Source organism: Centruroides sculpturatus, unplaced genomic scaffold (genome assembly GCF_000671375.1).
Source record: "Centruroides sculpturatus isolate CEXI.00-Female unplaced genomic scaffold, Cexi_2.0 scaffold630, whole genome shotgun sequence".
Classification (NCBI taxonomy): Eukaryota; Metazoa; Arthropoda; class Arachnida; order Scorpiones; family Buthidae; genus Centruroides; species Centruroides sculpturatus.
Genome location: NW_019385254.1, coordinates 300,133 through 327,593, shown reverse-complemented (window position 1 = coordinate 327,593; position 27,461 = coordinate 300,133). Strand labels below are relative to the sequence as shown.

At 25.3% G+C, this 27,461-nt stretch overlaps 1 protein-coding gene across 1 annotated transcript in view; it reads left to right on the top strand.

Annotated features, from left to right (window-relative positions):
* The first annotated feature begins 12,869 nt into the window (after positions 1-12,869).
* The window catches only part of LOC111636773 (potassium voltage-gated channel protein Shal-like), a 194,835-nt gene continuing 180,243 nt past the window's right edge, over positions 12,870-27,461 (top strand). Inside the window, exon 1 of the mRNA XM_023382103.1 lies at positions 12,870-14,286. Coding sequence (XP_023237871.1) covers positions 13,172-14,286 — 1,115 coding nt within the window. The 5' untranslated portion in view covers positions 12,870-13,171. The remainder of the gene's footprint in view (positions 14,287-27,461) is intronic.

Here is a 27,461-nt window from a genome sequence, read left to right as displayed (position 1 = left end):
CTAATTTGCCTGATTTATATATTTTATATAAAATATCTTTGATAAAATTTATAAAGAATATGTTATCAACCGATGTAAATTTTTATTTATTATATATATATATATATATATTTACTGTTTTGTAAATACTAGATAAAGCATCTTAAAGCAAAAAATAAAGCCGAATGAGAAGATAAATTAATAATTTAATATTTTTTAAAAATCAGTTTAAATTTATGTACTGGAAGAAAAGAAAAAATTTTTTCTGTCAATAATCAATTTCAGACAGAAAAAACTATTTTTTCTGTCTAATTGATAATAAAGTTTATATTATTTATATAAATTAACTTTCATTTAAGATGTCCTTTTCGCAAATAAGCAAAAATTAATAATTTTTTATAATAGTACTGTACATTAACCAGCCAACTATAATTAGAAATATGGATTTAAAAAATCGAACTATATAAAATTTTTAAATTCAACCATACGCTAAATCAATTATAAAAATAAGTTGTTTATTCTACTTCGTATATATTTTACGAACTGTTCGTGGAATACACCAAGCATTTGCCCATAAAAAAAAACCATATACAGTATCGGATCAAATATCCGGCAAACTTAGGACAGAAGTGATCCGGATTTTTGGATTTTCCCGTTTTCTGGACACAGGCTAAATATATACTTAAAATATAAAATAAACAATGGAAAGTAAAGAACAACACTGTTTTCAACACACCATATTCTGGCAGTTACATTGGAACTAGCATCGTACGACGGACAACAAAACAAAGTGGCCGTGCGGCGAAGTATAGCTTGTACAACAGCCCGTCAAATTCAAAACTAGCCAGTTTCAAAAATAGCCGATTTTCTGGTAATTTCAGATTTCTGGTTTGATACTGTATTCAAATTTTATGGAGATTATTATGTCTTCTATTTAAGATATGAATTTTTGGTTTTGATACAATACAGGAGAATAACTTAATAATTTTAGCACCTCATTTATATAGCATAAGAATTTTTGTTTAACAGTATGAATATAATATTAAAATAAATTCGAATATTCATCATTGTTTGGCTTTCTCATTAATACTCCTAGATTTTTCAACATGCAAAGACTTAAAGAATATTTCCAGCTATTAATTGATTCAAATCGTGTTAGTTATGATAACGCTTCCTTGAAAGTATCTATAAATAATACATTGCTGTAAACATCATAATTTACAAATGAAATTATTACCGTTAAAAACATTAAAGTTTTCTAACATATTTTGCCTGAATATAATCTATCAAATTATAAAATTTTATCAAAATTTATAGAATTGTAAACAAAAATATATATTACACTAATGTATTATGTGCAAGGATAAAGAAAATTAGTATTAAGCTGCAATATGTTTGATTTGTTGCAAACTAATATAAATTTAGAATCAAAGAAATACCGTATATGCATTTGCACTACAATGATTTATGAATTCATTCTGTGAACATATTGCTTTTTAAAATTTTCATTTCGTATAATGATATTGCACTTTCCATATTGATCCAAAGTAGGTTGTCGAGTGCCAGTCAACCCGGCGCTTCTAATTTGGCACAGATACAAAAAGAAAAGTTACAAAGAAAAAATATAAGAACTTAAATATATTTCCATTATTTCTCGTAATTGCTAAAATTCCTGTTAACTTACCTTTCCTTCCGGGCACATTTTTTTAATACTCTTGGACTATCACATTTTGATTAGAATAATAATGATGCCAACTAGTTATGAAATATTCCTTTATGTCTTCTTAACTTATATTCATTTGTAGGGAAAAAAATTTCTATTTTTCTCTATTGTTAAAAAGTAATGTACGAGAAACAGATAAGTTGCACATATTGAAAGATTTAACTTTGTTATTCTGGAATTTATATTTTGAAATATTCTTGTGGAATCTTTCATAAAAGTTTTGGATCAAAATTGAAATTTTCTTTTTTTTTCTATTGATATCATTCCTAACTCGAATAACGATATATTTTATATATTTTATATCGATGTTTGATCTGAAAGAAAATTTATGTTATGAAAATTTTAAAAACTATGATTTAAAACTGGAAAATCTTTATAAAAATGATGTTTTATATATTTGAGCATTTCAGACAGATGTTTTCAATAGGTTTCCAAGAGATTTTTAGCACTGTGAATTCAAGAATTTTACATAGCAATAAATCTTTTAAGTCCTTGTATAGAAATTCCATACTTTTCACTCGAAAAGTAAATATACTTTTAAAAAATTCATTCTTAAAGCTATTGGATTATGATTCAGGCTCTGTGCCAATATTAGTCTTGCTTTCAAAAGGAATCATTTCGAATTCAATAAAAATGATTTGTAAAGGATTTGAAAGGTAAATTTGTCACATATATTTTATGAGTGAAAAATTAAGATTTCAACTATTAACAATTAAAATAATTTTTAGTGATTAAAAATATGATTATGTATCGACTGATAAACCAAATAAATTATGGCAATTTAATTATTATTTTAATAGTTAATTGTTAAAATATTTTATTACTGCTAAATTATTGATAAAGTAGTAGAAATATACAGTAATATCAACTTCTCAATGGAGTTATCCAAACTTTTATAATTAGAAATAATTTCAGAATTAGGAATAATAATATATTAAAAATAATAAAGTATTGTCTTATACATATTAAAAAAATAAAGCAGAAGAATATTATCCAATTATAGAATATTTTAATAAATAATCATTTAAGTCTTAAAATAGAATTTTTCCTATTTATCTATTATAGTTATTTATTTCATTAAANTATTTTTATATAATTTATATTTGTAATTAATACATAATTATTTATTTTAAGTTATAAAATAAAATAATACAGTTATGAAGACTTAGTAATAATATTTTCGAATAACAGAAAATAATTTAAAACAGAAAAAATTAATTAATTACCAAAAAAATTTAAAATAATGATAAATTATCCCAAAACTTTACAATTATAATAGGCTATAAATTGAAAAAATATTTAAATAATTATGTAAACATGTCAAAAAGACATTTTTATTAAAATATCAACATCAACTTGTATATTTTTCACATTAACTTGAAACATCATTAATATTAAACCGCATTTTTTTAAAAGATCGTTTTATTTTTTAAATTTTTTATCTTTTTCTAGGTTTTAAAAAGAAATAATTTTATTATTTTCTTCCAGCGAATTTGAAATAGTTTAAGACTGATTTAATAAAACGATTTTATATAAAAAGTGTAAATATATATATAGCTTATATATTGCCATCTATTGAATTAATTTAATAGATATTATAAACTATTATAAAATTTACTTATTTTTTACTAAATTTACTTATAAAATTTGCTAAGTAATTTACTTTTAAAATTAATAAAAACTCTTAAACGTCTTGTTAATAAGTTCAAAAAAATTATTGAAGTTATTTATGACTTATTATAATTGATTTTAAAATATATTTATTATATGTGAAAGTAGTAAATATATAATTTTTATTAATAAAATTTTATATTTTTATACCTTATTATTGTTATATAAAATAATAAGGAAATTCAGATTTTTTTCTTTTTCTTTTTTAATTTCAGTTTTTTTAACGCGATAAAAATTTAAATATGGAAATAACAGATAGCTTATATATCACTATATATCGACAGAATTTTTATCAAAATTTTTAAAATAATTTTTGTATAAATTATAAATATGAAATCTTATGATAACTGAAATGGATATAATATATTATTTACATTTTAATAAATAAATAAATATATAAATATATAAGCCAAACATTCTCAAATTCAATCAAAAGTTCTGAATTTTCTGTCAAGACGTAAAATGATTGAATTTCAAAGCTGTAAAACAAATAATTTTATGATATATATGTATTTTTAGAGAGTACTATATATATTTAACTTCATTTAGAACTTTTAAAAACATTTTAGCGAAAATTATTGAAATATTTAATTTTTTAAACAACAGTTACTTTTTCAATTAAATTTATAAAAAAGATAACATCTCTTGAACATTTGAAAAAGTGTAGTATAAAAATTCATATAATCGACGAACAAATAATCATGATAAAACTTTTTTAAAGATATTCATTTGACTTCATTAGATTAAAATTTAGAACATTATATTTTAATATTTGTTTACATTATTCATTATCAAATAACTGAATTCGAAACATACAAATATACAGCTTCCTATTCTCGAACTCTTATTCTAGTTTAACATTAACCTAAATTAAATCCTATTAGGCATTCATTCTGCTCTTGTAATATTCAGTAACAAATACTTGGACAAAATTCAAAATATTAAGAATTGGACGAAGGAGTCTGAATTCCATAAATAAACCTACTATAAAATTCTTCATGCAGTTTATATTATGCTTATATATAAACAGAATATTTTTTTTCTTTTTTCAGATTTTTAGGCTTCCAAACTTTAATAAAGGAAAAGTAATGAATGTAAAGTCTGAAAATATTATTACACTTTTTTTTAATCAACAAACTAAGTTTATTCTTCAATAAATTTCATTTAAAAATGTTTTTTTCAGTCCTTCTTTTCATAAATAATATAATTAAGATATGAATGAAACACGAACTCACATAAATCTGATTATAAATTAAGTTTAAAATATTATTTTAAGAGATTAAAAGCCAGGATTACGAATGCTTTAATGTTATTATAGGAAAATAAATGTGTTCGTTCCATTGGTTGAATTAAAAAGGAAAATATGTAACGATAAGTATGCTCGCTTGAGAAGATCTATTCATTTTTTCAATTAATCATAACACGATTAACCTTTCTGACTATCAAATAAATCAGCACTTAATCCACTCCACCGTACTTGCACTTTAGAATATAAGAATTATAGGAATGTAACTACTTGTAGGATGTCTCAATTAAAAAATTGTGGGGAAATATGTTTCGTTATATTTATATTACATAAGAATGAAATATAGAGGTTTTGTACAATTATAAACTAATAAATAAAACTGATAAGAGAAGTTTTCATTTAAAAAGTGTAAGAATATGAATATTAAACGAAACCGAAAGAGTAATCAAACATTTAAAGAGAAAAATATCAAGTCATAAAATTTGAAAAGTAGGCTACATTATACGCATTTTGATATAAAAATAAATTTATTAAAATATTTAAAATTTATTACGCAAAATATTTTATTGAATAAAATTTATGACATGACAAATTTTATATAATATTTTATTATAAAAAATATATAAAAATTGACATATATATTTTTGTCGAAATATAATTAGAAAACTATAAAGTCAGATTCAGATTAAATATTCCTCATTCTGCTAAATCTATTTCGAATAAATAATCTTTGAATATCTTTGCCGATTATGTAATGCATCTGAAATTGTCAGATTTACGTTCTTTACAATTACTAAAGGATATTGTAACATAATTATTTTCTAGAAATGTAAATACATTGTTAAAACTATCGAACTGTACTGCTTAAAAATAATATATATTGAATTAATTACGAAATATAATAATTATCTAATATTAATATTATTCTTTGATTAAAATTTGGATAGGAAATCTCATATTTATGAATATATTATTTTTGACGTTAAAAAATCTTTTAAAATAAAGTTAAAATATATTAAACATTGTAATTTATTTACATAAATTAATCAATTTAAATGTAGAGATAATACATCATAAAAATTATGTTAAGTTATAGAAAGTTCATGTTCGTAAAGAAAAGAAATAAGAAAGAAGAAATAAAATTGTAAAATAAGTATCACATATGAAAATTATTATTAGTGTTGTGTTTTTAATGTTGTTTAAAATTTGTTTTAATGTGTAATTTAGAATTAGTATGTAAAACCTTCATATGTATTAATGTTACAAAAATGCAGTATCAATAGAGTCAACGAAAGAGAGCAAAAAGTCGAAATGCTTTAAGATAAAAAACAAAAAAAAAATTGTAATGATACTGTGTTTTTATACTTTTCGTAAATTTTTAAATAATTTTTATATTTGGCATAATCTTTATTATGTATAATAAATGATTAATAGATACCACGTATGATAAGACCTTATTAAAGTTACCTAAATTAAAATGGTAAACACAAACGTCAAATGAGTACCTGTATGAAAACAATTTTAAAAGATAATCAAGTAATAATATCTTCGTATATTTCAGATAATTGTGAATACAATTATCCGAAATTCAAAATATTATGATGAATAATTTAAAAAAGTTACGTATATGCTATGTATTTATTTAATAAAGTGTATTTAAAATTAAACAAATTTTTTTAATATAATGAAAACGATATAAAAAGTCTATTTTGGATAAACAATTGCTTAAAATGAGTAATTTATTTCAGTATTATAAATCTGTTATTATTATTTTATATATATATTGTTCCTTCTTTCAGACATTTCTTCTTTTCTGCTTTGAAAAAAACGGAAGAAAAATAATTTTTCGGAGATTACAAAACAATTTAGAAGTTTGGCCTGGTTTTTTTCCCTTTTTTTGGATTCCAATCACTTAGAGTTTTATCTATCAACCAATTTTTACTTTTGAGTTTCCTCAATTGATACGAAATAACTTCCGTTAATACTTTCAAAATCACATTAAAGGACTCGGTATTCCTTAATATACTTTTATATCATGTTTTTTCCTACTATATTTACATTACTGCGTCATCGTTTAACTAGAAGAAATTTAACCTATCTAGATTATTTTTTTAAAAAAAGAAGCCGCACAATTCCAAAAAAATTCTGCGTTCAAATATCACTTTTCGAACGATGCTGTATTTACTTAGCTTTTACACTCGTTTTTTAAAAATAAATATTTAAATAAACTATTTAAAGAATAATTATAAAAAAAAGAACAAAATTTAAGAAAAAAATTATTTTTAAAAATTATTAAAAATGCAGCTATCCAGATTAATTCGTTTTCTAAAGATAAACTTAGTGCCATTTATATTCTAATCAGAACTTTCTGAATATTGATTATTCATTATATTGAATGCCATTTTGATAAAACTTTTTCATTCGAGAAGTGCTGTATTTAAATAAATCAATTTTTATAAATATTCGACTCGGATAAAAATTTAATTAACAATCTAAACTACTCAATGTAAATTCGAGAGGAACCACATGATTTATTTAATATGTTAAATTTTATATTACCTTATATGTTTATATATTTTAAAAATTGATATTTAATTACAGCTATGCATAGTATTCAAATTTCTTATATAAATGTTATACTGTATATAGATATTCTTTTACATTTTTATTGAGTTTTAATATGTAAATACATAATTTAAAATTTTATAACTATTAAAATTTCTAACAAATTTTATGAACGTTAGTAAAACTTTTTGCTTGTATTTTTTCTGCTTTAAGAACATTTTTATGAGGGAAATTTGTACACTTTTTACGAATAAAAGTTTCTTAATTACATTAATTAATAAATTTTAAATAATATCAATTATTAAATTTAACGTTATACTTATAATTTAACTAATTAACAGTTTAAAATTTAAATTAGATAATCATAAATGAGCTAATTTTTATGTAATTTTCTGGCATATTTTACTTTATTTTCTTTTTTCTTAAANATTTATCAGTCGGTGATAAATCTGATAGTAATATAATAAATGAATTATCAAATATTTATTCCACTTTATTTTTTCCTAATAACTCAGTCTTATTTAAAATTTATCTGGATAAAATATAATTTATTTTATTAAATTTCAATAATAATTTAATATATTATATTTATATCTCAAACATTAATTTGTTTATTTAAAAAAATAAAAAAAGTTATTTTACTAATCGAATTTTATGATTAAGATATGCGATTTTTTCAATACAAAAAAATGAGAAAATAATGCATAAAGCTAGCTAATAAATAAATATTAATCACAGTTTTATAGCATTTTTCATGACTTAAACACGAAATTTACGCCAGAACAAGTTAGTGTACTTGTAAATGTAATTTATTGATTATAATTTTTCATATGTAATATGATAAGATTATTATTAAACTCATTTTCTAGAAGATTAATGCGATCCCAAAAGCATCGTATTATATATGAATATGCATGAAGTGTTGATTGCTATAAAGGAGAGAAACTTCACTTTAGTTTTATTTTAAACTTTGTTGTGTATATCAGACGTATCTTTAGTGAAAAAAATTTAATTTTTATTGCTATGTACAATATATACTTTTTATGTTTAACCACATAGAATTTTTAATATTTTAATCCAATAACATTTTTGACAGAATTTATTCGGATTGAATATCGTTTCATCTGTCAAAAATCCGTATTTGGCAGCATTTATTCTGTCATAAAATATCGATCTATTTTTTCCCTTTCATACGGTTTCAATCTATTTTATAATGCTTCGAATTTCCAAATACAGAAGTAGACATTAATTTCACATAAGAAAATATAAATTTATTTATTAATTAGTAATGATTTAAAATAATAATGTCTATAAATCGATAAAGGTTTATATTTTACATTAATTTTAAAATTTTTGTAAGAAGTTTGAAAGTCATTAGATTTTGTTTATTGAAAATAAACTGTTTTTTCCTCCCTTTCTTTAGGGAAAACTTTTTCCCTGACAAAATCCATCTAAAATGACGGATTATCAAAAACAGAAAGCGTATATTTGAACACAAACTGAAGATTAATTTAAAACTAGTTTAAATAGGTAATTTGATTTTTAAAAAATGAAAAAAATTGATGAAATGTCAAAGTTTAAAATGTCAACAAATTATTTTGAAAAAATATGAAATTTATTAAATTAACGATAATAAACTATTTTAAAAAGTAAACTATTTATTTTTTAAATTTATTAAAAATGCATTTTTTTATATGTTTTTCCGTATTTAAATTTTTCATGTAAATTTTTCTGTTTTTATTTAATAAAAACAAATCAAGAATTGTGATAATTTTGCATTAGCTATTTATTTTCGAGTTCCTAATTCTTCGTTTAATTTTTTCTTCTTTTTTATACAATAAGCTGATGAAGTCATACAAATATTTTAGTTAATAATAACCGTTTCGATAAATCAAAAATATTCAAGGTTAATGCTAATATTAGTTCTCATCCAATATTTTTTTCACAACTTCAGTAATCCATCTGGCAAAAATGTTCATGATTAATTAACTAGAGACGTATGATCAGTTGAATTGTTAAAGAAGGAGACTCGTATCGAACTTGCTCCTGTAGCTTCGGAGTAATTTGCTTTAACGACAATAAACGCTAGATTGAAAGTAATATTAATTGAATTCACAAAGAAAATAATTCATAAATATTTATAAAAATTATTACCATATGTTTAATGAATGTATTTATTGTTTTATGTTTACGATGTGTTCTATCGAAATATCGATATAATCATTTGGTTATACGCGTTGTTTATCAGGTTTCCATAAAATTAACAGTACTGTATTAATATAGTGTCTATTTGTTATTTAAAACAGTTGTAGAATATTAAACACAGCTATATACTGTTCAATTATACATTAATATATACATTATATATATTTGTAATCTGTTAATTTTACTTTTACTTACGAAAGCACGCAAAAATATTATAAACTATTCTATCAACTTATATGCAATTTTCTATTTTATCATTAATTTAAATAAAATAAACAATGTTTTAATTATTTAAAAAAATTCATTTAAAAATTAAATACGATTTACATTCCATTAAAATCTATAAACTTGCTTAATCCCAATATTGCGTAGGCATATCTTAAGTAGTTCAAGCCAGTTATTTCTCGTAATAATAGCTCTTCTAAGGTAATTCTCAACTGTGAAAGCAATGAAATGAATCATGGATCAGTTGTCCTTGACATTTTCATCTCATTAACGAAATGAATGTAACTTTCTTTACTTAATATCGCATTTATAAGATCTGTTTAATTCGCGATAATAAACAAACACATCCGGCAACTAATTGCTTATATATTCATTTATGAAAAGTTTTGCTCAATGAACAAGTAATAGTTTACATATTTTGGTTATTGCTTAAGAATTGTTGTGATAGGTAATTAAAACATTAAATATTTTTGTAGAGACAGAGAAAATAAATATACTAAACTAAACATTTTAAACTAAAAACTTTCAAATAAAGTATAAATCTGTACGAAAATTCAGTATTTATCAGTCGGTGATGCGTTTTATTTTATTAAAATAATATTTTTAAGAGTTAATATCAATAATATATATTCAAATACTTTAAATAAATCATTTTCTTTGTGTTTTAATGTTTTCTATTACGAGGTAAATGTCTGGCTTTAATATTACTTGGCAACATTTTAGTGATATGTCGTCCCGATGAGGACGGTTTTTTTTTCTATTTTATTATCAGACCGCTGAACATTTTGACTCTTAAAGAATTTTGACTTATAAATGATCGATTAGACTTATTTAGGAAAAGTCTTATAAAAGAAAACCTCCCAGGATTAATAACTTTCTAGATAATTGCTATCGCTAATATTATTCGATACTAGGCTCACTAGCAAACTAAATTTAGCCAATTCCCTTGTTAAATTCATAGAAAATTAGTAAATTTGTAGAAAATTATTAATAGAGTCTTTTTTTGATAATAAATAATTCGAAGAAAATCTTAAGTTTATAAAATTCTTAGAAATTCTCTTTTATTTTAAATATATTCAAATATATCAATGAGTTATAATTTTTTGAATTTATATATTTATTTATAGATAAAAATTATTTTTTAATTTGATAAATTTTAAAAACATTGACTTCGTTCGAGCTTTGAAATTTTAAAATATGAAAAAAATCGAAAAATGCGATAATAAATTAATATATACTTGTATATAAAGATAGATAAATCCACTTCAAATCATCGATAAAAAAATTCATCTTCAATATATCCGATTTAAAAATTTAGAATATGATAAATCGATTCTTTATCAATAAATGATTAAAAGAGTCAGATAAAAATAATATCCTAATTCACATTAATCACACGAATTAGTCTGCCCAGTTGTCATTTTATAAATTCGAAGACAAACGATTATACTTTTATATCGAAACTTTAACGTTAACATTTCGATAATTAAACGAGCAACAAACTTTAACAATAATATTACGAATAGTTTCGAATTCCTTAAATTATTTAAATCAAACTGTTAATGATTTATGATTCTATTTAAATGATTCGAAACATATTTTCTCATTTACACTTCGAATTCATTTATATTTTTCTTAAAATTTTGTACCGGTGTTAATTACCGTTTTTAATAAATCACGTGATGTGTAGAGTTTAGTATTACATATTAATCAATTTATTTTTTTCTGTTATGTATTTTTTTTTTCCATTTATTATCCTACGCAGCCGGTTTCTTGGATTGAACCCGACAAAATATAATTGGTCTAATTTTCTTCTGTAATATGAATACTTATTGAAGTGAGAGATTTTTTTAAAAATTTGTTTGAATTGACATTGATAATTATATGAATCAATTATAACTTTAAATTAGCATTTTTTAAAATATTTTTGATGGAAATTATTCAAAAAATATTTATAGATTTTTCGTTTTTATTTTAATATTTTATATTTAATGTTGCTTGGCAATTTTCAATATTTTTATTTTATAATTTAATTTTTAATCGTATTTTATCACTGCAATCCTAAGTAATAAAGTTTTCTTCCATGATCTTTAATTACGTTTCATATAATTAATATTATTAGACGTAATGGATTGAGCATCTGTCTCAGGTTGGATGTTACAATAAGCAGAATTTTTTCTTAATTCTCAGAAGAGTTAAAATGTCTTTTATTAAATATCTGATTAATTAAATATTATTTTAATTACACTTTCAAAATGTTTATAAAATATAAATATTTATATTTTATACAAATAAACGACTATTATATATCTTATAGTAAAGGGATAATTTATAAAATTTCCTTATAATATATCGACTGCATATTTTTTTTTAAATTATCGTATTAAAATTATTAATAAATTAAGTGTAAAAGCTCAAAAAATAATAATAAAGACTAATTTTCAGAATATAAAATTTAAATAATTTATTTGCAACATATATTATATTGATCGGATGTTGTTGAATAAACTACGTTTAGAAAGAAAAAAATTAATTAATAAAAAATTATTTATCTAGTCACGGACGTTAATATTAAAGCGGGAGAATCTTTTTATCAATTAATTAGGAAATTTTACGAGAGATGTTTGTATTTATAAAAGACCGTGCATTCGACAAATATAGCTCGACCCAGTTGGAAAATATACATGGAGTGTTGTCAGTGTAGTATAATGTTCGACACTGGCTTGACACGAATTTAAAAAGTATCTATCTCACTTAATAGAACTTCCCCGATAAGAATTAAATCAAGCTAAAATGGATAAACGAAATTTACTAGTTTATAGAGAGTCAAACGTAAATATAACGGCTTAAATTTTTATAACGCAATTATATTTGAATTAAATATTAAACGTTTCCGTTGCAAGCGTAACTATGAAATGCGCTTTGGCTTATTCAATTTTCAAATTGTTAGACGTGTTAAGTTTGTTTAAAGTAAAGCAATCGTTTGCAAAGATAGAATTAAAAAGAGAAGCAAAAGGAGAAGGAGCGAACAAAATCTAACAGCGAGACTAGGCAAACATTTTGCTTTTGACACAAAATTAGCGTAATTACTTGTATCTGCAACTGAGTAAGAAAGTGACGGAGTGATGGAGAGTCTCCGCTGCGCTCGTAGCGAAGGACGAGAGAGAATGACGTCATCGTAACTATGGTGACAACGGGGAATAGAGTGGTAGAGGAGCGGAGCAACTCTCCTGCAGATAGAATGTTTGCTCGAGAGCAGGCTAGGTTGTCCATCCCGAAATTATAGGAGGTTTTGTGTTATATTTCCGCCACTCCCTCTGGCGGCCCGTCGAAGAACTCGTGCGCAGGTTCTAACACAAGATGGCGACGAAGAGCGACATGTCAGGCAGCGTTTTCTCTCTCACCCAGTAACCTTGTGACGTGTCCAGATGGGTGTGACATCAGCGGACGAGTAGCAGGATCGCCGCCGCTCCGACTGCTGCATCATTTGCGGAATGACAGTGTGAAGTTTGGTGGAACGTTGTGTTGCTTGTGTATCCCGATACTCGCATCGAGGCATGGCATCGGTGGCTGCTTGGCTGCCGTTTGCCCGGGCCGCCGCTATAGGATGGGTTCCTATAGCCAATAATCCCTTACCGGCACCACCTGTCACAAAAGAGCGGAAGAAGAGTCAGGACGAAAAATTCATTATAAATGTGAGTGGAAGACGTTTCGAAACGTGGAGAAATACTGTCGAAAAATATCCCGACACATTACTCGGTTCGAATGAGCGTGAATTTTTTTACGACGAAGAAACAAAGGAATATTTTTTTGATAGAGATCCGGATATCTTCCGTCACATTCTCAATTACTACCGCACAGGTAAATTACATTACCCTAGACACGAATGCTTGCTGTCGTATGATGAGGAGCTCTCCTTCTTCGGTATCATCCCTGATGTCATCGGCGATTGCTGTTATGAAGATTATAGGGATAGAAAGCGCGAGAATGCTGAGCGTCTCATGGATGACAGACTGTCCGAAACGCAAGACCAAAAGTGTATGGCCAATAGCACCATTAGAGAAAGAATGTGGAGGGCATTCGAAAACCCGCACACGGGCACGGCAGCCCTCGTCTTTTATTACGTCACCGGATTCTTTATTGCGGTGTCGGTGATGGCTAATGTGGTAGAAACGATTCCGTGCGGGAGAGACGATAATACCGGTGAAATTCTATCCTGTGGTACTATGTATAAAGTGGCGTTCTTCTGCCTGGATACCGCTTGTGTTATGATCTTCACGGCAGAGTACCTGTTGAGGTTATACGCTGCACCCAACCGCTGTAAGTTTATGCGGAGTGTAATGAGTATTATAGACGTCGTAGCTATTATGCCATATTATATAGGTTTGGGCATCAAGGACAACGACGACGTGTCTGGTGCTTTCGTCACGTTACGTGTTTTTCGCGTTTTCCGTATTTTCAAGTTTTCTCGCCATTCCCAGGGTCTCCGTATTCTCGGATATACGCTTAAAAGTTGTGCTTCTGAGCTAGGATTTTTGGTGTTTTCATTAGCAATGGCCATTATCATATTTGCGACAGTGATGTTCTATGCAGAGAAAAACGTTGACAACACTACTTTCACCAGCATCCCCGCCGCTTTTTGGTATACCATAGTGACCATGACCACATTAGGGTAAGTACTTTTCTAAATATCATATGTTCAGCCATTCGTCCTTTACGATCGCGCCGAATTTCTACTGTGTTCCTTTATTATACCTGTAGCGTGGAAACGGCTGTCTAAATGCAATTTCATAATCGTAATTATTTTTGAGCTTCCCGTTTGTCGACACGAAACCCAAGTCGATGGGGATGAAAGCATCGACTAAATCAAACTTCCCGAAAGAGTCGAACAGGTGCTAAGACTCGTCATCCTTCCATCACTTATTCATGTTTCGTGACTATTGTATTTTTCTTATATCGCAATATCTCTTCTCGGTGATGGAGATTATTTTATCACATTTTTTTACTCTTCTTAAATTTAATTTCGCGAATTTTCTACTTTACGCGATTGTTAATTTATTATTTACATATATTACTTGTACATATAAAGTTTAAAAGACGTATATAAGTAAATCAAGCGTTTATTATATACTACTTGCGCTTTTAAATTATCGGATTTTAATTCTTTAATAAATAATCGAGAAACAAATTTTTCGAACAACCGGAGTAAAGTATTGAATTTTTATTAACATCGGCCTCATTTATTATTAAAATTAATCAGAAAATTAACATATTTCGCCATATAACGAGAAAATAAATGCACAAAAAATTTTTTCTGTTCGTAAATGTCTAAATTTTAAAATTAATTTTATAACAAAAAACATTGAATAAATAAAGCATTTAACAAAATCAATATCGTGTTTATTCATCTTTAACCTCTGTGCAAAAAATTATAATTTAAGTCGTTTGTATATATTATTAAAAAAAGGAATTACCGAAAGTTTAATTTGAAACTATTCTAAATATTAAGAGCTGAATTTTTCTCTTTACACTCTATCATTAAATAGCGTGATAGAATGTTTGTGTGCATAATATAAATTCTATTGTTTAACAGTACCAGCTCGTATCCATCGGACTAAGCACTGTGAGTCCTTAAATCCACAAGGATCAATATCATGTATTGTTTACGATGACACGCTATATCATTGTGACATGGTGACAAACTCAAATACATATTTATGTACTTTATTAAAATGGTCATTTTGATTAAAAGAATCAATTTGCTTATATAATATAGGTTTCATATTTCGGGATAAAAAGTTTTATTTTTCTTTCTTCTAAATAACTTTTATTAATATATTACAGGTAAAATTTAAAGAGTCACTCAAGCGTGTAATATAACGAAACTTTTCAAAGTTCTTTTAATTTCAGCTAATTTAGAGAATGTAAATTTAAAAAAATGACAGAGTATGTATGCCAAAAATTTTACTTAAAAGTTCAATTTCCGTTAATAGAGAGGTTTAATAGAAATATTCGACGATAAAAACTACTTTTAATGTGATAACAGAGCAACCGAGATTCAATTTACCACTTATTATCAGACTCGATATTATTAGTTTGGTCAATAATGCAATTTTTAAAAAAGATGAGATTAGAAGGAGTTTATCTTGTAACAGGGATTTGATGAGAACCCTCGCTAAGTTAGTTTTGTAATTTATTCTTCTCTTATGAAGTTTCCTTCTTATGAACCCGACAGCACGCTGAGTTATCTGTTGCTTTTATCCATCAAACTGTAAATACCTTGCTGATAGAGCGTTTTGAGTTCGGGGAAAAAATGTCTTATTATTCATTTGATACATAATAAGATAGATAAAATTTTGCTGGAAATTTTTTAAAAAGTAATATTTTTTTACTAGCGAAAGTATGAAAAAAATATTTGTTACTTCCAGCATTTCGACCATATCTCATTTGAAACTATTTTAGTGAAATACGACAAAAGCTGCAGGCAGCGTGAATGAAAATTTATATATTTTGCAAAATTTTCATCGTATAAAATATTTATGTGTATGTTTGTGACAAAAAATAGTGAATTTTTAAAATCAAAATGGAATGACAAACTAATTAGATAATGTAAAAAAAAATATCACATGTATCAAATTAGGAACGAGTGTAAAGACTATTGTTTTATTTTCTAAGTGACATTGCATCCTTCATCTTTCGGATCTTATCTCGTATGACGTCACGCTGATAACAACGTCATTTCCGTATTTGATGATATAGAAGATTGAAAAGACAACGATAATTTTACAGTAAGATGGAAATGATATTTAATTATTTAAAAAAAGATACCGCATTTTAACTATGACGATTTAAATATAGAAAGAAAGTCATTATCTAAATGCTTTTTCGCAGGTTTAATTTGTAGGAAATTTTTTAAATAACCGTATCACTTCACACGGTAAAGATTAAAAACTATTTTGGATATAAATTACTTGGTTCGGTTTGCTTTTTTTTCCCTTCCATTTAATATTTTACGATCGTGTAACGTTCGAACCACCTGCTGATCTCAGTCTATCGTCAAACCGCAGTTGGTGCAGGCTATATAATTGATAAAATCGATATTTAACTAAATTTTAAAACACTATTTTATGAAACATTTTCTTAATAGGGATATTAATTAAAATATTTAAAAGAACAAATAGGCCTACATCTTTGATATTTAAAGTAAATTAATACGCCCATTGTAATATAGATATTTCGATAATTATAATTTTCTACTAAAACAGAACTGGTTACACCCTACTTAATTAAATTTGTTCCTAACTTTATAAATTATTAGAATATATATTTGGTTATAAACCTTCTTTTCTTTTCTTCCTAATTTTTATTTTTTTCTTGGAGAGAAGAGAGCTATTTGATGTTAGCTCACTCGGATAGTCACACCTAAATATCACGTTACCACTTACAATTTAACTCTGTTTCATGTCATTCTATAGCGGCTCCACACCTTACCTACACAACAATACATCTTACACAGGACCGTTTCCATAGTAACGTGACAGATGACACAATGAACATATTGTTTTTAACCAATCTTGCAAGCTCCTCTCCTGTCCTTGTCAAGATTTGTAAAATCTTGGATTTGATTTCTAATAGAATTCATTTTATATTTCTCTTTTTTTGTTAAGTATTCATATTGAAATTTGATCTTTTTTAATAAAAATCTTACATTTACGTTACGCCGTTACACTTAATCTATTTTTCGTGGTTCTTAAAACTTAGTGTTTTTTTTTTCTTTTTACTAATTTTAGCAATGTTAAAACGTTTAGAAAAGTTCCACAAAATATTTCGAATTAAGTTAAAAGATGTATTTATTGCGTAATTATATTTAATTGTATATGAGACATAAATGATAGAGTAGCTTCTATTTGATTTTTATCTCTATTATGTTAATTTTTGATCAAAAACATATGCTTTTAGGTTTATCGCTTTAGCTATTTAATCGATATCAATAGTTTTTTTTATTTAATTATCAAATTTTGATATCGATAAGAAATTCGTATTAATAAGAAAATTATAATTTGAAAATAATTAAGTAGAAATTGTATCGTATATTATCTCGGAGCTCTTTGTATCATTTATAAAAATCCATTATGTAGTTTTTTCGAACGGTAAATCGATGCATTTAATTTTTAAAAATGCATTTTTTAACATTAGTAAAATATGTGAAAGATGGATAAGTATTGAACTTACATTAAGCGATCGATCCGAATTCAAGCACGAAACAATAATTTCTATTGATAGATAAAATTATTAGTTTTTCCTCAGGACGAATGTTAATAGTTTCTAAATAGTTTTCGCTCTTGCAAAATTAATTTCTATTATAAAATAATTTTATTTTACATATTTTTTTTTCAGAAAAAAATAAAGTGTTTCACTCACTAAGTCTAAGTGAAATGCGCTAATTGTTCTGTTTGAATTATAGTATTTAAATTTTCGAATAAAAAGAAAAGCGTTTAAGAACCATTTAAATTTCAATAATTTCTATAAAATCTTTAATAGTTTATATGTATATTTTAAATCACTTTAAAACAAAATAAATTATTTTAAATATTTTTTCATGAATAAAACTTATATTTTATTGTTTCAATATTCTAAAATAGACAACAATTAAAAGTGTCGATTATATATTTTCATTATTAGAAATAAAGAATAAGAAGAATGAATTAACAAATACCATAAACCAGCATGTAATTATGACATTTTATAATGTTTATATTTAAAATTATTTGTTATATAATATCAAATATTTTAGAGTAAATATTAAATATCCTTATTCGAATATGAATATTTCATTTACATTACCTATCATATATAAATATTCATAACTTATAGAGGCCTAAATATATACTTAAATGATTCTATTCTATATATTTGACTAAATTATTTGTGAATTTTAGTAAATATTTTGGATTTAAGATATCTTAACACAATATTGATATAATTAGTAAAATATTAACATCTAATATCTATTTGTATCAAATAGTTAACAGTATATATACACGAACTATGCAAAATTATTCAAAATATGAAATTAAATAAGACAATTTTCTAATATATATATCATATATATATTATAAAATTTATAAATTAGACAGAATCTATCTTTTTATAATAATTAATCTCCTGTTGATGAATTCTCTATTGTAAATTTATATAGTCTACTTATTCTTTAATATATTTAAAGATTAATTTTGAGGTATCATTATTATTAAATTATTATTTTAAATAATTATAACAACAATTAATTACTTTTATATTATTGGTAAATCGAATAAAATAACAATTATTTTATCGAAATTAAGTTTAAATGCTTACTCCTTCTTAAAGTCATAATATAAAAAAATGTTTTAACAGGCTTAAATACAGCAAAATTCAGAGAAATTCTACATGACAAGAATAATAAAAACATATTTATACGTTCCAAAACAAAAACTTAGTCTTTACATTATAAAATATAATTATAATTATTTATAAGTATTAGTAAAGTAAAGCATTAGTAAATAGGACTAATAAGATATTCCAAATTTAAATCTTTACGATTATTATTTAGGAATATGTTTAATTATATAGAAGCATAGATTCTTCCGCAGTTTAAAACTATTAAAATATTTCTATAGGTTTAAATTTCACATTGATTAATATCGCTTTAAAAAAACAGGATCGAAATTTCTCCTTCTGCACTTTAATACAAGCTTAAATCAGTATCACGCAGTTTTAGTTTATTTACATTCGATAGATATGTCAAATTTCAATTTAAGAGCTTTTGAATGAACAATATCAAACAATTTCATATCAACTTTAATATTGGATATTTGCTGTATAAAATATATCAAGTATGGTGTTATAAAGGACTATTGCTAAAATTTTTTTCATTCTGTTTGGTTAATATTTTGAACATAAAGAAAGCGTACTTCACTTTTATCTGTCGCGCTTATTTCTAGAATATTTTATAATATCATTCACATAAGTTTTGTAAATTATTTGAAAAATTTTCTTCAACATTTTCGGAAACGGAACTTTTTTATTTACCAAATCTCATCCCGAGTGGTGGATTAATATTATTCCTTGAAAGTCTTCGACGGGTCGTCGGTCTATTTAAACATTTATAACGCGATAGCTAAGCATATAAAAAATTGATTTGTCTTATAAAATACTTAAAGATCTGGAAATAAATAGATAAAACAGTTAAACGATTCTGTCTATTTTTTGATAAATAGCATTTGCGATTGTTTATTGTAGAACGATTTCCTTTTTCGAAAATAATTATTGAGGAAAAGATTTAAATTCATTTATCGTACTTCAAATATTCAAGATTCTTCTGTGATATTTAATTGTTTAATATTAAGTTTTTTTTTATTAAAAATTTTCAAAAATATAACAATACATGGTAGTCATTTCACATAAATGGAACCTAGACGTAACTTTAAACACTTTTTCTTGTAGTTTATTGTAGAACTGGCGTCGTAAACTGACTGTCTCGACATGTTTTCGTTAATAATGTCACTGTAAAATTTACATATTATAAATATAAAAATGGCCTTGGTGAATTATCATTTAATAAACTAAAAATACCTAAAAAAATATGGAATAATCGTTATCTTTTATATCTTTGGTATTATTTATTTTATTTGAATATTCATTTATTATTAAAGAATAAGTGGCTAGTTTTATTGTTTTTTTTTGAATTGATTGAATTGTATTATAATAAAAATGCTAATTTACTTAAATAGTTTTGCTTTGTATATTTTTGTTAATAATAATTATATAATGCTAAGTTTAAATTAAGTTTATTTGTATCAATAAGTTACTTCCAATATCAATTCCTTTGTTAATTAAGTACTTGCCTCAGTTATCATATTAAAAATGTCTCTATTATTATTAAAATAAATATAACATCTAAATTTTCATCTAGTGTTTAGCGTATGAGGGGAAACCTTAAAATCTTGTTTTAACTTTAAAAAAAAATGAAATGTCAAGATCTTCAAAAAATGTTTAGATGTAAAAATTGCTTTAGACAAAATATTTTTATTTTTAAATGGAAAGAAAGTATAGTTACTGTTTTGTTATTAGATATATAATTACGCTGCTAGGTATTGGGCTAACTGTTATATATATTATTCATCAAAAAATTAGCAGAACTTGTTCGACAGAGTGTTATAATTATAATATCCTATACGGAAGCAGTATGAAGGTTTGTCATCTGCCAAATCGATAGCCTAAATTAGATAAAGAGTTCCGATATCGATAAGATCAGAACAAGCGAAGCGTGTGATTTGCATGAGATCATACATTGCCATACATCTATTCTTTCAATCCTATTCTATTTTTCGGAAACTGATTTTGACAGATGAATTTTTATAGACGTTTTCTGTCAGTAACTGTTTAGTTGACGTCGTTTTTAAAACTATACGAATTTATATTTTTATTAAAAATATCACCATTGTTTATATTGAACTGTAGAAAAATGAACTGTTTAAGTAAATTTTATTAAATTGAATATATTATCAATAGAAATTTATGTTAAGCGAGAGGATTAATACGGCTTCACACGTCAGTCAGAAAATATCAACTTCATAATGAGAGAGTAATTGGCAGTCAGATAGGTCAATTAATAAGTAAATGCGAACTGACTGATAATTCAGAAATCAACAAGCATTTTTTATATAAATGTAAATATAAATTGGCATTTTAATTTAATTTGAATTCAAGTTATTTTTCGCATTCAGTGGATATTTAGTATGAAAAAAAAATGTAATTTTAGATGCGCGATTAATGATATTTTCAAATTTCTTTCATACGGTAGTTTAATTATAAAAATAATTTTTTTCTAGTGTGAAGGGGAATGAAATTATATTTTGGCTTGTAGAATATTTTGTGAAAATTGTTTTGACCAAAAACAGCAAAATTATTTTTATCATACATAAAAGAGATTGAATGATACTAAACTCAGAAGGTAAAACCATAAGCGAAACGATAAAGAAAGATTGGATAGGTTGATGGTTATAAGATATTCAAATTTTAAGAAATGGCACATATTTAAACATATAGTACTGCATATATATGTCTATTTTATTTTCCGGAAGTTATATTTATTGCTAAATGATAGTCAAATTCCGTTTTCTTTATATTATACTTCAACTTACTGATGAAAATCTAAACCATGTATTTTTTTATCAAGATAATTAATTAAATGGTTATATTGGCTTCATTCCGAAATAAATAGTCAGTTTTATAAAGAAAAATATTTTAATTGATTTTATTTTCACTAAATAACCCGCATAGGGTTATTTGGATATTAAGATATTATCTAAGCTTATTATAAATTATTGGACATCAAATTTTTATTGTAGGTAATGAAACTACGAAATTATATTAATAAAAGAGTCTTAGTTCAAATATAACTAACTTTTGTATACTACTTATTTTAAAGAAATTTGGGATTAATGTGCGGATACCGGAAGTATTATTGACCTTAATCTCTTGCATACTGCAGACAAGCGAGTGCCATGCCAAAGTTTTTACTGCCAAACAAATCGAATTAACTCGACACAAAATAAAAACAAAAAATAAAAATTGCAAGTTTTTGCATTAAATGTAATATAAGCGCTCAAATATCATTTTAATGGAATTTATCTTAAAATTCTTTGGTTAAGACAGTTAAAATGTTATTTGTTTAACTAGAAATCGGACAGGATCGGTTTTATCGATTAAAATGTAATTCATTCGCTTTACAGAGAAAAACTAGGATTAAAATGTGCGAAGTAGTGACATCCCGCACCGCCCTTAACGAAGACAAATGCCCTCTATCTCTATATTTCAACGTAGCTGTTTTTTAACATGGTTATTTATAAGGTAACATCCCTACAAAATAAAACTGAAAAAATATTCTCGATCTGCAAGAAGAGTTCATGCCGTTTCGCTCAGTTAGCTGAAAAAATGCGAACTTTGTCATAATTTAATATCTGTCCCGCTGAGAAAGTCAAGAATAAACCTCAAGAATGGTCTTTGAATTATAAAATATTGTAACCAATTTGTTTATAGAATTTTTGATGCATCAAGTACAAAATTCATCGCTTAGATCATTATTTTAATTCTATATTTAAATTTATAATCGACTTTTCTTAAAAATGATATTATTATTTATTTAAAATATTTTAATGTCTAAGCTTATCAGACTTAATTCTTTTTCAAAATCGGTTTATCTAGTAAATGTTCTTCATTAATAGTTTCTACAAACTTTATGAATTTCCACTCCGAGAAACATAATCGAATTGGGTGTATATAAGATAATAAGATAATCTTCTTTAATGCTATCGACTCTAATAATCATCATTGGATGCTCTATCCAATAAAAAGTATTGTTTTGTTATCTATTTTATCCCTCCAAATTGTTTACTTCTAGGCTACAAACTCTGAAACGATTTCTTAATGTTTAAAATAAAACGCATCTGTTTTTACGTTTAATACTCAGTGGAATGTGCTGCTCTATCTCGAAGACCGTTAAAAATATTTATTTATAGCTAACAAGTGGTGCTACTCTTTATTATTTTTATATAATTACCTCTAAAACCTTCTTTTTAAGCAGTTTAATAGGCTGTCCAATGCTCCCCTGTAAAAGACTCTTTTCCTTATAACATTAGAGCATTACAGACGTAGATCAAAGATTGTTACGATGCGGAAAAGCTAATGTATAGTAAATGTTATTCAGATTATATGGTAATGAGATAGTAAATTTAGAAACAATGGCGCCGTTTTGATGGAGGAAAAAGGTCGAATTCGTACAAAGAAAAGAATGTCTCAAGGCTGTCACTATTGTACAGGCATTGATTCTTAGTTGACGTATTATCTGCTGCTACAGAAAAAGTGGAAAAATCTTTTGTTTCTTTGCACGAAGGAAGCAACACTTTGTCGATAATAAAAACATTCACCAGAGATTAACGAACTGTTTTATAAATATTTAAATTAAATATCAAAAGTGCAAATATAATTGAAAAATTGATCTTTTATCTAGTTAAGTGTACCAAATACTTCATCAACAGCAAAAATGATTTGATTAAAACTATTTAACTTTTTAATAATATCTATGAAAATCGAAAACTTTAAAATACACCAAATATTATAAATATAACATCGAAGAACAATAGCTAAATTCCGTTTGCTAGAGTTGCTGGCTGACCTTTCAACGACCTTGTCTAAGTCATCATCGATTCTGAAGAATGCTAAGCACACCAATGTTAACAAAATGATAAATAACAAATTTAATTATATTTTCTTTATTTCTATAAATTATTAAAATTTATAGATTTTTCATTTCTACAAATTAACAATTCGTTATAAAATAATCTGTATTCATTTATTTTATAACATTTTAAATAAGTACGAAAACATTTAAATTATTTATGCGAATGCAATACTGTGAAAATTTAGACGGAAGGAACATTTTAATGGGATTAGAAACGATTGATAGTCAAGTTGATTACAGAGGATCGACTTCGAATGAAATGAGAGTGGATAGGTCTATGTTGGCTTTGAGCCGAACAGATAAATTTAAGCCCTATTTATATTCCAACAAATTTGATGCTCCGTTTTGTTCTCGGAATCTCCGTAATAAACTGACGATTTGTCATCTATTAATTAGCTATACACTGAGAAATGCTTAGAAATTCATCGATAAATATCTTATTTTTGTCATGTTCAACGACTAAATTAATGATATTAATTAATGTTAAAGATATTAAAATTTTGATGATGTTTGCTTGTATTCTTCATAAAATAATTTTTCGTTTAATAACATAATGAAATGTTTTTACAGAATTTTATATTCTTATACTTCGTGAAAATAAACAGAAAATTTGTTTCTTTTTAGATCCTGAATTTATTTTGATAGATAAAAGATATAATTAGCAAACGTTATCCGTACATCGTGGTATTGGTTGATGGAAAATTTATATATATTAACTGCTTAAAATTATTTTAAAATAGATCATTGTTATAGCTTTTGTTAATACATATAGAATGACAAAAAATGATTCAAGTTTGTTATTATAGAGGCATACCATTAATCAAGTTTAATGTGTTTTTAGCTTCCTACCAACCTATCAGTCTATAATAACTTAAGAAATTATAAGAAGAGTTATGATAAATAACTTATTAAAAACAAAGTTTGCAAAGAATTGTGATCGAAAATCGATAGATGCACTGTTAATACTAAAAAATTCCTTCAATGTTATAAGACTTTTTAATAAGTTTGAAAAGTTTTCTTTTGAAAATTTACTAATCTACAATAAATATCACTTTTCGAAAGTAAAGAATATTCCATTATAAACAACTCTGAATCGAATCTGTGTTATAAAATAGCAAAATTCTTTCACGTAAAGAAGTATGATGTAGTTTCTCTGTCTTTGACTTCAGTCGAATAATACAATAATCGAGTCATGGGGTGACAAATGAGATTGTTGAACTGGAGCGAACCAAGAAGGAATTTGATGGATTGGAATCAACCATTAAATATATAGAATGATATATTGAATAGCGGAGTGAAAACAACCCGACTGATACGGGACATTTTATTGATAGTATTCGCTGGAAGTATATTTCCATTTACTTAATGTTACTCGGTTGAGTCTTCTGTGTTCGAGTTGCTAAAAATACGCCGAGAACTGAAAATATACAGACAACTCTTATATTTAGACCAAGAAGTCTTAATAAAAATATTTGAGTGATAGGTTAGGATTTCGAACGTTCTTTTGTGTTGATAAATATATGAATTCTTCTCAAAAAACACGAATTAAGAGGCAGGGAAATAGTTTCAGAATGTTTTTATACACAAAATGGATATTTCTTACCAAAGAAAAAATAATCTAATTAAAACACGGGCTTGTAAATATAATAATTAAGTTATTCGCTAAAACTTCGGCTAACTTTTTAAAGCTGTAACTTTATTTGGATAATATCATTACGTCTTTAGTTAATGATGCTCGACTTTTTTCTAATTGTAATATTTCTTGTTTAATCCCGACTTGTATAAAACAACGGCTGTTTTTAAACACTTAAGTACCGAGAAGACATCTTGGTTGAGTATTCTTTATCTGTTATTTGTTAGCAGTCGACAGGAACACAACTTAGCCAATCATAAATCAAAGCTTATCGCTGCAGATGGCTTAGCCACGCGGATAAAAGTACTCGAAGTTTAGCGATTATATTCCAAGTAGACGACACACTTTATACTCTTTCATATTTGCCACGTTCAATAGATGTATTAACTAGACACGTAAAACATCGTACCATTTATATATATATATTTAAAAAATCCAGTTTTAAACATATTAAACCTTACGGTTTAAAGGTTAAGACGTTTAACGGAATTTAAGTAGAGAGAAAAATCGAAGGCAGTTAAATATTGTAGGCTTGGATAGTGTGCTGCTTTATATTATTTATAACTCGTGAGTTTTAATCAATTTTCTTCGATATTATCAGTTGTTTGGTAACTATTTATTTATATGCTTTTAAGATTAGTAAAGTTTATATCTGTCGTTCCGAGTGGTAAAATAATTATGCATTTGACTTTAGCTACAGAAATATTTCTATGTAGAAATTTTAGTTTCAACATTTATTATTTAGCATTGTTAATAACGAATATTTGATATTTAAATTTTTAAAAAATTGAAAATATTTTGATATTAATTCCATTGTTTCAAGTAACGTTTACTCAAGCAACTGTTTAACTGGGTTTATTTTAAATACGATCAACTCAAAACGCTGAATTACTGTATTTACAAGACGTAAAGTTAACGTAACATATACATTATGATACAAATAAACATTAATAAAATAACCATTTACATATAAATAATTTAAATACGAAGTAAACTAAGCAGTGAGATGACGACTTATACTCGAACGGCCTATTGTTGATGAATTATAATACCGATATATTAAATCAAGAAAGTATTTTGTTGATTAAATAATACAGAATGTTTTTAAGTTAATATTTTAATCTTCTTCAGTTTTCATTTAGATTAACTTTGATGCATTCGAATTTTTTACATATTTCGATTGAGTGAGGAAAAACACGGAAGCCAGACTACAGCAATTAAGCGACAAGTTTTATAATTTTCATTAATTTTTAATTAAGTTTAAAAAGAAAGAAGTTAAATAAGGAATGAAAAGAATTTCAGCTTAGGTGTTGTTCATCCACCACCTGTTACGGAAAATAGGATTCTTTTTTGGCATCATGCCACCTCTCTTTTTTGAAACTGAAAATCCGAATAGAGATCCCGTGTGAATTAGTATATCTTTCGAATAAAATGAATTAAAAATTAAAAGAATAACAAGCGAAAGAGTAAAAAAATATTTTATTTTTAATCTGAAACGATGTATAAAGAATAATATCATTTTGTGCTTCGAGTACTAAGCGGAATGGAGGAGTAAACAGTGGTTGTCCTTTATCGAGACACTGATATATGGCACCTCTGAGAGAAATCTGTTGTTTGGATTGTATGGGTGGTTCTTTGATAGAAACATATAGATGCTTCCAAAGATAATGTTTATTGTTGGTTGAAATTCTCAATTATTTAAGAATTTTGTAAAATATCTAGTTTAAAATTAAATGGTTGTTTTAAGCAGTTAGTGACTGTTAATTAGAATAAATTGGAGATTCTGTTAAAATATATGACATTTTTCTCAAGTAATTACTATATAAAGCTACAAATGATAATATAAATCTATTGAAAGTTACTACACAACAAGTGTTTTATCGTTATTATAGAAAATAATGTATTAAAGGTCAAAATTGTATTACATTTT